At 39.4% G+C, this 11,641-nt stretch overlaps 1 protein-coding gene across 2 annotated transcripts; it reads left to right on the forward strand.

Annotated features, from left to right (window-relative positions):
* The first annotated feature begins 573 nt into the window (after nt 1-573).
* On the forward strand, nt 574-10,165 carry FMR1NB (FMR1 neighbor). 2 transcript variants are annotated; one of them, XM_064669748.1, is made up of 7 exons: nt 574-699; nt 1,763-1,834; nt 3,772-3,885; nt 5,361-5,495; nt 6,936-7,032; nt 9,181-9,336; nt 10,015-10,165. In XM_064669748.1, the coding sequence occupies exons 2-6, from the start codon at nt 1,765-1,767 to the stop codon at nt 9,290-9,292; spliced, it is 528 nt and encodes a 175-aa protein (XP_064525818.1). In that variant the 5' UTR covers nt 574-699; nt 1,763-1,764; the 3' UTR covers nt 9,293-9,336; nt 10,015-10,165. The 2 variants fall into 2 exon arrangements, with proteins under 2 accessions (XP_064525818.1, XP_064525817.1); XM_064669747.1 differs by having other exon boundaries at nt 9,181-9,326; nt 10,004-10,165.
* The last annotated feature ends 1,476 nt before the right edge of the window (nt 10,166-11,641 follow it).

The raw sequence follows: 11,641 nt of genomic DNA on the forward strand, positions 1-11,641 counted from the left end.
CTGTGCCAGCTACTACGAAGAAATTGAACTATTCCCAGATGAAATGAGGACAGATCTCCAGAGCTGGCTGCAGTATGCCCAGTGGGGTCTGATGAGAATGAAGTAGAGGGACAGAATCACCTCCCTCAGCCATGTTTCCTTTGATGCAGCCCAGGATATGTTTGGTTTTCTGGGTCTAAGAAATACATGTTTCAAATCTGTGCTTCAAGTGTGCAAATATTTGGTGAACCAATTGGATGATCCTGTTACCTAATTAATTCACCTTTCATGGGTCAGTGAGAAGCTCTAAATAAGCACTCTGACCAAACATTTTCTGGTTTGAGAGGAATGTGTTTTAATCTCTTGGTGCATCTGTTACCTGGTCTGCAAAATTAGGTGGTGTTTCTGTGTTGCACACTGGAGTGTGATTGTTAAAAGTACAAACTTGTTTTTAACTTGGTGAATTAGAAGACTGAGAGGCTTTCTAACAGTCTCTGGAGGGGCTGATTTTTCCCAAAACACATTCAGCTGTTTTGTGGCCCCTCTGTTGATCCATCCTGTTCCATCCATCTGAGCTGCTGGTGGTAACTGTGGGGAGCCCATTGTGATGTGCTTTGACTCCATGGTTGTCATGGTCCTGTGTAGCCAGTCTGCAGGTGCTGTGCTCAGGAGAGCTGCAAGTGTCCTGCTCCAGCAGGAGTGGAGAAAACAGCAAAAGAAGTAAGTAATGGCAAGAACAAGAATTTTCTCTTTATCTCTCTTGTTTTCCTTCTCCCTAAAAGCATTTTCCCACTTTGTCCTGAATGGTATTAGATTTTAATAGGTATCTTGAAAAATGATTCCTATCCTATTAAGAAATAATTTCATGTTTAACTACCAAAGCAAAGTTTCTCCATGGGACAGAATTCCTCTCTATATGTGTGTATTCCTCTATAGCACAGGTATATCTGAGGGCAGGGAACCTCCTCATTGAGCAGCAGGAGTGCTGAGAGAACTGACCCTTCAAAGGGCATTATCTGTGTGAAACACAGCCAGTCTTTTCCCTGTATAGCACTTCAAAAAATGGGATTCTCCCCTTATCAATACTAGCAAGATAGTGTCTAGATTTAAGGTGTCTTAACAACTAAGTGGTAATAATAGAAAAAAGACCTTTTGAGGTTAAAAGAGGAGCAGCAGGCAAAGTGAAATACAGCATCTGGCAAAGCGGTCATCAGGGGTTGGTTGGGGGTACAAAACACAGCTTAAATCTGCTGTTAAATTACTATGAATGACTTTGGGATTTCTTAAAATGTTTTTGTCCATAATACAGTTTTGAACCACCTTTTAAAATTGTTATCCAAGCATATGTTCCAATTTTAAAAAGACTGAAGAATTCAGCGAGCTACACCAGAATTCAGTTTTAAGCTTCCCGCAATTTTTCATTCTTCAGTCCTGATTCTGCTCACTGAACCTGGATTAAAATTTTTAGCTAAAAATGATCTTTTTAAGTGCCAGGTGTCCAGCTCTGGGACACTTCAGAGACATAATTTTTTGGCTAGTCTCTGTTAACAAGATGCCTTCCTTTAAACTCTCTTTAGGTGAGTAATTTCTTCAAAATCATTTCTTGCCAAAATATATATGGATTCACTGGGTTTGGCCTCCTTTCTTGTAAAAAAAAAAAAAAGGCAGTTCTCTGTGCAGCTATCAGCTGTCAGGTTTGTTCTAAGCCATAAATGTGAAGCTAAGACCAGTAATTTTTTTATGCATGCCCCTGTTCCTGTTGTTGCTGTTGGTTTTATTGCAGTAATGCTGCCCATTGGCACCCATCGAGCGTGGGTCGTCATGGTCCTGATCCTGCTTTGTAGCATCCATTCACGTGAGTATTGCAAGGGGAAAAGCATTTTCAGAGAAACAGCGATTACTTTTACTAGCAGGAAGTTTACAGTTTTGTTGTCTTGGGGATGATTGGAAAATACTGAGAAATATTACAAGCAGCTACTCCAGAGGGGATTGATCAGTCCTGAGACTTAAATAGAGCAAAAAAAATTTTCCTGCAACTTTCCCCTTTGTGCATCTGTACCAGAAATGCTGCTTGTTTCATCCCCGGCAGTGCATCTTGCTTTTATTTTAACTTGATTATAGATTCTTCTATTTTTTATCTTGCTTTGACTTTTTTTTTTCTAGCATACTATTAAAGGTGTTCTTATAGTCTGTTGAGAATTGATGTATTTGCTTACCACAGCAAATGACTGAAAAGATTTTTGTCTGATAACTTGCACCCACAACAGAAGTTAAATTTGTGCATCTGACATGTATAAAGGAGCAGTCCACAGGTTAAGGTTGAGTCTGATCCTTAATGCATTGAGAAACCAGACTTAGGGACTCCCTGTTGAGCTCTTGATGAAAGGCTCTCAGTTGCTGTGTCGTTGTAAAAGGCTTCCAGGGTGGGAGGGTGGGAGTGTGAGCTCTAAGACAGATAAAATGTGATAAATACAGCAATGCCCATTAAACCTCTGTACATGTATGGCTCCTGTCTCTTTAAACTCTGGCAGGAGTGTGTAATGCAGCCATGGCCATGTTTTCAGATAATTCTTACCAAATTGATTGCTGTAAACCTCATCTCATGAAATTCCTGTGAAATTATTACAGAATCTTTAAAATTTTCTGCTCTTCTGTGCTGTTCACTGGCAGGGAGAGGGGCCCCATGACATAACTGTTGGTGTGAGCTTTGGTGGTCACTTTTCTGTTATACATTAGTTTCAGATTCTCTATTTTGACAATAACTTCAATTCTCCCTTCACTGATGCTGCTTCTTCGCCAGGGAGTTTTGTATGGCACAGAAGGGGCAAGCTGTGCCCCAGGACAAGTAGGGAATTTATGCTCTTGTTGCTGTTAGCTCAATAATTATCCAAAAGATTGTTGTTCGATACCTTAGTTTTTGGTTAGGCTGCAATCTCACTTTTGTTCACAAGGAACTCTAAAACCATGAAATGGCTTTCAGCAGACTCCATCACAGAAAGCTATTAAAGTTGTGATGGTATAAGTTTCTCTCATGTAGAGAAAAAAAGGCAGGCAGGGGGGGAATCCTGGGTTTCTTTTTTCCCCCTCATTGGGGAGTGGTTGATTGCCAGTGGAGTCCCACTGTGATTTGCACTTTTGGTTTAATGAAAAAGAGATGCGGGGAGGCAGCAAGGTTTACTGACACCACATTTTTTAGAGTAGTGTAAATGAAAGGTGATTGAGAAGTCCCAGAGCAAGAGATCACTATGGTTTGGGGAAATACTGCAGTACCTCTATTTTCGGGATGTTTTGCTCTTTCCTACACAACTGCAGTAGGTCACTGAAGCAAAATATTGGGATAGATGCATGTTTGTTTGTGTCTGATAAAGATGCCTTTCACCACTTCTCTGTGTTTTAGCTGGGGTCTGATCTTTGTCCAGAAGGCTGAATGTTCTGCTTGTGTACCTAAGAGAAATATAACTGTAGATACAATAAAGTGTTTTCATGTAACCTGAACCTTATAGGTGAACAGCAGGGCTTTTTATCCTTGACAGTTTCCACCTGAATGGATTCTTTAATTTAAATTTTACGGCTTTAGTTCTTTACTCACTGTGTTTCATGGAGCAATTTGAAGTAATAAAAGTGAATACAACAGAAAGACATCTATGCTTAACCTTGCTGGCCCTCAGTAGACACAGTTCATAATGACTGTAAATGCCTTCATAATGAGTGATAATCAGCATGAAAATATAATTGCATTTAATTAATTATGGATATTTTGATAGTAATGAGCTAATCATTGTAAACTTTCAGTTCTTGCAGCGCCAGTGCAGCAAGGTTTAGGACAAAGTGAAGCAGCACCCCACAGTCCCAACATGACACTGAAAGGTGTATTCGAATCTCTCTTAAGCTTCTTCAGGCCAATGAGTAAGTGGCACTTCACCATGGCAGCATTGTTTCTCTCTTCCCTTTCCACTTCTGCCTCACTTCCAGTCCATCCTCCCACCCCTACCTGTCAGCATTTAATGTATTTTAAACCCTCAGACTAAAATTCACTACATCTCTTGAAAATGGTATTGCTAAATGTGCCTTTGGAACAATCACAAATTTGCTTCCCTCCTGCAAAACCCTCCCACCCTCAGGGATGTGATCATGCTGGAAATGCTGGAATTGTGATGGAAAGTTTTGCACAGGATGCACCGTGCCTGGCTTTGCTGTATCTCATCTGAACTAGTTTTCTAATCTTCCCGTGTAGAAATAAATTTGGCACAGCCTAAATGAGAGAAGGATTTTGCCCCACACTGGTGTTTCTGCGACTTATACTGGCTGGGGAAGACTCCAGGGCTGTGAGAGTAGGCTGATCCACTCACCTTGGGACTGCTAAAGTTAAATGACAAGAACTACATTTTTTTCATAAAATTATTGAGACAGAAATCACAATGCTAATTTGCTAATATCAATAAGAAAGGGTTTTTTATGTATAAAAATTGCAAGCCTGGTTCAATATCTAGATTACAGACCAATAGGACAAGCAGAAATACTACTTTTCAGCTCAATACATTTCTACATCACTTTAATAGCAGTGTACCTCCCCCAATATTACTCACACCTAGCCCTAAGTAAACACAGAGGACTGGTGAAGAGCCTGATCCCCTATTTAATAAACTGAATTTGGCTACAAGTAATGTCTGTGATAAATGTGAGACTGACAATGCAACCAGTCCTGGGAGTGTTGTTGGAACCAAATGATGCTTTGCAGCTGCTCTGTCACATAAGGGATGTGATATGAAGTTTTCCAGGAATTAAATATACAGAGACACCTACTGTTTATGACTATCTTATACATTTAACCCATTCCCAAAAAGGATCTCATGATTATCAATAAATCTGTTATTAAATAGAATTTTTTTAAAATTGTTTAAATATTTTGTTCAATAACAAAATAATGTGGGGTTTTTTTCAGCTGATTTTCAGCTGTTTGTAGAAACATATAATTAGTGCCAAACAGAAGTGGTTGGTTGCAACATAGTCCTTAAAAAAAAAAATTGCCTTAAATGTCTGTTTTCTTTTTTTAATTCAAAACAATCCAGTCAGAAAATTTAATTTGTCATTTTTCACTTACTTTACAAACCTAAGTACAAAAGAAGTGGCAGGATGGTGTTTAACTTCAGCTTTGTAATTGTTTCTTACAGAAACAACGCAAATTACTAAAGATTTTCTATGCCCTTCTGTTCATTTTAATGTAAAGATTGATTAGGTTTTGGGAAAGAACATACATGGAAGCCAATGATACTGTTTTTTGGCAGAGTTAACATACTAGAGACACCGAAGTGATGGCTTCCCTCTACTTGGGCATTTCTTCTAGGGTAGAAATCTTATTTATTTTTTTTTCCTTTTTCAAGCATGCCGTCTCAGCAACGAGCAACCCTTAATTCCTTGTCACGTAGAAAGCCTTAATAAATCTGAATGCTTGAAAAATCACTGTTGTCCTATGAAAATTGGCCAGGACCTGCAGTGTCACATGCCGGTTAAAGACGGTAAGTTTGGTGCTGTGGCTTTCAGCCTCATGGCCAGGTGCTGCTTCTGCTCAGACAACACAATTTTCTTTGCTCTTTATAACCTCAGTTTTTCAGGACACTCCTCTCTTTAAAGGAAGTGCATTTATTTCTTCCTTTATATTAATAAAGAAAACAATGCATTGATAGAGAGCTGTCTGGATGTCTTGTCCAGCCCAGCACGAGCAGAGAGCAAGTGACATACAAAGAAACATAGTCACATATGTTCGTATAAAAAGTGAAGTAAAGGCTTTGTTTGTGGAAAGGAGGTTTAATCTAAAGTAGTAGTGACTCCATGAAAGTGCTGTAAAGAAAAGGTGAAGGAACTGGATGTGTTTTACATGGTTTGGTAGGGGCATACAACAGAAATTGAATGTTTTAATAATATTCATTCCCAGCCTGGGCCTTTATGTTATGTATAAAAGACACTTCACTATGGCAAGAAGAAGAGCTGTACAGAGAAAATTATATGTCTTCTGCTCATTTTTAAGACACATACTCAAGCAAATGTCAAAATTAAATATGCTTATTCAGCTGTGACTGCTTGATTCCTCATTCCAGTTAAGCTTTTATTGTTTGGACATCAATATCAAAGGCTGATTATTTTACTGAATTATTTGTTCATAGATTAATTAGCTTCTTGAACACTCCTGGATATTCAGCATATGTCCAAAGAAAACAGTTACTGTTTGCCTTGTAGCAATCTGTTGACAAAATAGAAGCACTTAGCAGATATTGGACTCATGGCAGTTGTGTTTGTAAGATGCTCACAGGCTGCATACTGAAGCATTCCTCTCTGGCAGTTTTGTCTTCAATTTCGCCAGGAATAAAATGAGGGTTTTTGAAAATGCTGCTAAAGTTATGAACTGAAGTAGACAAATAGCATTCATTTGAAAGATTTTGTCTCTATTCTTAAAGAAGCTTCCGAAGGACTTTATTTTTTTATTATTATTATTATTATTTATTCCCCCCACTCAACCCTGCCCCATGCCCTGGGCTCACTCAAACCCCAGTTGCCTGTGAAACTAAACAAACACTTGTGCTATTCGAACTCAGGTGAAATTTGAGACCAGTTCTTTCTCACCTGAGCTCATTTCTTAGTCTTTTGCCGTTATGTTGCTGCCTAAGATACATACACAGAATCCTAGAATCATTTAGGTTGGAAAAGACCTTTGTGATCATTGAGCCCAACTCTAAATTCAGCTAAAAGATGGCAATTTTCCTTGGTATTTACTGAAGTCTTAAGGTATAAATGTTGTCAAGAGTTTTGCTGACAAAACCTCTGTCTAAGAGAAGTGGCAGCGTGGCTGTGACTTCATGGCAATAAAAATGTCTGTGTTAGAGGCTGATCTCTGTCACCTGTACCTCAGTGGATATATTAGAATATTTCAGAACTAATGCAAACTTCTGCTGACTCTACAGATGTGCAACTGGCAATTCGACTGATTTTGCTCACCGGAGGAGGATTTTTGATTTTGGGGCTTCTACCAATCTGCTGCTGTGCCATTTTACAGAGAAGGTAAATGTGTCACCAGAGCAAATTTAAGAAGTACTGCTTCTAAACGGTGAAAATATGGAAAACTGACATCTTCTAAGTAGGTGAGGGGAGGAAAGTTTGGAAAAAAAGGGCAAGGAACTAATGTGCAAACACAAAAGATGAGACCTTCTATTTTGAAGCTATATAAAACACAGAGTCAATTTGGCTTAAGGAAAAAAAGTGATTTAATGCCCTAGTACTATTTCTAAAGACCTGGTTATAAAGAACTTGGGCTTAATCTTAGCTTCACTTGCTTGGGAAGTTGCACATAAAACAGGAAGGCCTCCAGGACAGACCTGGAGTTACACAGTAGGACACGGAAGGGAATAACAAAGTAGTAGGCCTGAAGAGAATAAGAAAGATGTGCTGTGAGTGTGCTTGGGAATTAATTATCCCTAAATATACTTCTAATGTGCAGCATGGGGTTTATTAATGTATAGGGCACATCACAGCCTGTGAGTTCTATGCAAGCAGTTTAGTGTTTGACACTGTGAAGAGTTTCAGCACATGTAGGTGTTCTTAATATAGTGGGAAAATGTAAGTTCCACAACATCAAAATCATTAAAATGGGATTGAAGGAATTAACATAGTTGTGCTTTATTGTCTAAGATAGTAATTCATATTGAATGGCTAGTGCTACAGCTTGGTAAATATGACAGAATTGTCTTTTTAGTGAAGATTTTTCCCCCCAACTGTTAAACTTTTGCTCTACTAAGGTATAGTAGCCTGTGTGGGATCATATACATCCATGTATACACACACATAGACTTTACTAATGTGGCTGCTTAGCAGATGGCTATTGCTGTGGAGTTCCACATTTTGACAAAACCTACTGTGAAAATCTCCACATTACATCTTACACTGTGCTCAACAGCTGATGCTCAGCATACAGAGAGCTGCACTGAGTCATCCATGACTCTGAAAACAGGAGGCAAAGAATCAACATGAAATTACCATAAATTTTCTGGAAAATGAATTAATATGTGTTCATTTTGAGGGAATTCACATTAATGTTTAAATGATTGTTTCTGTGTTTTTTCATAGCCAGTGAAATTAGGAATATTGCTCTTCTGCTATGACTTGTTTTTTTTGCTTTGTTTTTTAATGCGGTGATTAACCAGATGCTAAATGGTTTAAATTTCCAACATCATATATTTGAGTTCTAGGAAAGAAGCAATCCTATCAAACTTTGAGCTTTACTGATTTTAGAGGCAGTTGATAGAGAATACTGCTTTGAAAAGCATTCCTTTAATGAGCCAAAAAACCTTCTCTCTGGGTGGAAATTCTTTTGTTTTCAGCATTGTACAGTCATTGTTGAGAGGACCCTATGTACAATGCCAAGTCTGTACTGCAAAAGATGTGCAGAAAAGTAAAAATGGTTCTCCAGAGTTATCAAAAAAATAAGAGGGCTTTTGCTGTTGAAATTTGGGATAATTGTTGAACTCCACTGTGCCTCTCCTAGAGCAAATTCCAAGGTTTTCCATAGGAGTCTATATTAAGAAGGAAAAAAGAGAGAGAGCAAACATGGGCAACTAGGGAGAGCCCTGGAAAGGTTTGGCAGGTCCTTGTGCTACGTGGCAAGGGGTGGCTGTTTGACAAGAGGTGCCCAGGTGAGGGTCAGTCTCTTCTCTAAAGTAACAAGCAACAGGACAAGAGCAAATGGCCTCAGGCTGTGCCAGGGGAGGTCTAGATTGGATTTTAGGAAAAATGCCTTCACTGAAAGGGTTGTCAAGCATTGGAATAGGAAGGGAAGTAGTTGAGTCCAGCCCTGGAGGCATTTAAAAGCCATGTAGATGTAACACTTGGGGACATGGTTTCGTGGTGGACTGGACAGTGCTGAGTTAACAGTTGGACTTGATCATCCTTAAGGTATTTTCCAACTTATATGAATCCGAAGGTGAGGTGAAATTCATGAAGAAAGTGTAAGAGATGGGAAAAGCATATTGAAATGCTTTTTCTCACTTTAATCTACGTTTTAGAGATGAACCTTGTGATGGCTCCTGAAATCAGCTGCAGCTTTGGGAGGTTTCTTACTGGAGCTAGGACTACATGGCTGAAGTCTATGTGACCTTCTCTAAATTCCTTCTTTGGCAGTCAACCAATGTCAGCTGTTGTTTTAATGTGTTGCAGTCCATGTATCAATCCTGTACAAGGGATAAGCAAAAAAGTTCGGCAGATTGCACGAGAGAGAAGAGAACGTCGTGAGGAGACTAATGATGAAGAGGTTCATTTACTGGATTGACTTAAGAAAGAACCATGAGGACAAAAAACAGGAGGTAAGCTAACCTTGAGATATTGATTTGTTCATTCATTTTAGGACAGTTTTATTAACTCTGTGTAGAATACTAAAGATATGCATTACTAAATACCTGCTGCCTCCCAGTCCAGCAGACATTGTCAAAAGGCACTGTTTGTCAGGGATCACCTTCAGTTTCTGCTGTGGGAGAAGTAATGAGTTTGCAAGAATTTGGTTGCTGTTGCTAACTGACAGCAGAGCCATGGGCAGTGTTACAGCCCTGGGTTAAAGCCCTGCACCGTTTCAGTGTTCCTTATCCCATGTGCAAACTGTGTTGCATGGGAAAGTGGAGAAGCAATGGGTTTGCAGCTTTCAGGAGATGCAGATCCATTTACAGACACTGAAAAACCTGTCCTTCTGTATGGAGAGGGGTGTTTTTCAGCTGATGCAACCTCACAGCTCCATATCCTGGCATTCTTCCTCAATGCTGAAGAGCAATTGAGTACTGGAACAAATGTGATCTGAGAGAGAAATGGTATTTACTTCACATGAACATGCCAAACTGTAGCCTACTAAAGGTGTCACAATGAAATAAAACAATGTCAATGAGGTCATTAGACAACAAGGAAATATTTCAGGGAGAGTATTGATTTGGCAGAAACATAAAGATGTCCCTAAATCTGGTCACACTCATGGCTGGGGGTTTTTTCTCTTTAGTGTATAGGAACATCCACCTCCTCTTGAAGACCAAGCTGAAGACACCAGGATTATTTGACTACCTCCTAGAAAATGACACGTTTGGTTTTAGTATTGAAGTAATACAATGTTGTTAACCCTTGATAATACTATTGATTTTGCAATAAAAGTTCTTCATTCACAGTTCCTTGTGCTCATTCCATGCCTCCTGTACAAAAAAACTGGTAAAGCTGAAAGGCAAACTGCTCATGGCAACCTCTGAATAATGAAGTCAGTGTTCTTTTAGCACTGTAGCATCCTTGTGGAGGGATATAAAGATACCAGTTACGTGCCCATTTCTGTTTAGGGGTCAGTCTTATAAGATTAAGAGAGTGTTGTCCCTCATTAAATTGGTAGTGAGGGAAGCTCACTCTCAGTATTGGATGGCCCCATAGCACAGCAGTGCTACTCTGAGTGAGGAGAGGGACTAATTCCTTACCAGGGTACAGAAGATTTGGGAAATCTCTTGTTGGGCAATTGCTTTAAAGATCTGCTTGGCAAAAATACAGAGTACTCAAGGAAACTGTGGGAGTGTTATCTCTGGCACTGTTTCTCTCCGTGGTATATGGCTGCACCACAGAACTTTTTTTGGTCTTCAGATGGCCTGTCTCCCAAGGTAGGTGATTCCAAAATGCAATTTCTTTCTGTTTCTCTCTAGTGCAACAACAAAAAAAGATACAAACTTGTGGCAGTTTTCAACAGCTGAGTACAAAGTAGGATTAAGCACCTAAAAGAATGTCAGTAGAAATCAGTGTCACCAATAGTAATGCAAAAACTTGTTATTTTTCTTTGGGGCTGTGAGGTCCATGTAGCAGAATTTCCAAGAGCTACAACGGGCAGGAAGGGAGCTTTGCTCCTAAGCTGGAGAGTAAATATTATGAGGATTCTTAGAAACAGTGTACTTTCAGAATTCCCCACTTAATAATTTTTTTACTTTCATCAGTCCTAAAAAAAAAAAGCATCACTTAAAATCCAAGTGTAATGGGGGTGGAATATGCATATGGGCAGTCTCATGAAGTTGTTGAAGTGCTTACTGATGGTCAGACATAATTATATGCAGGAGCTTTAAAGCCTGACATTGTAACCATTGCCAGAAGCATTTTATTACAGATGGTTTGGTTATAATTTTGTAAGCAAAAGTATTACAGTATTTTTGATGTGGAGCAGCAGAATGATGGAGACTGAAGAGGGCTCTGTTTGCCTTCCAAATCTGTTGTGTGTTTGCTCTTTCTTCATATCATTTTTATGAGTGGTGGAATATGTCTATAGACATTTTGACAAAGATAAAAACGGTTTCCTGCTCCATGAATTTAGAGGCACTGTCACAGCTGAACTGTGCATGTGACAAACCACAGAGATCCTCGTGGCTGGTGATTGTGGAGAGAGCAAGAATAGGTAGGCTTTCCTATGGTGCTTCATGGTTTTGATTTGAAGGGCAATAAATCCCTTCTGTTTCCATGTCATTGACAGCACAACTGCTCTCAGTGTCACGTAACGTCCTGACAAGGGGACACACACTGATAAAACAACTGTGTTTAACAGTGAGCCATCAGTGGGCCTGCAGGAACTGTGTCTGGCAGCACCAGAACAAGATGAGCATAAGCAAAATGCATGTGCAGT

This window comes from Pseudopipra pipra, chromosome 13, assembly GCF_036250125.1.
Source record: "Pseudopipra pipra isolate bDixPip1 chromosome 13, bDixPip1.hap1, whole genome shotgun sequence".
Lineage (NCBI taxonomy): Eukaryota > Metazoa > Chordata > Aves > Passeriformes > Pipridae > Pseudopipra > Pseudopipra pipra.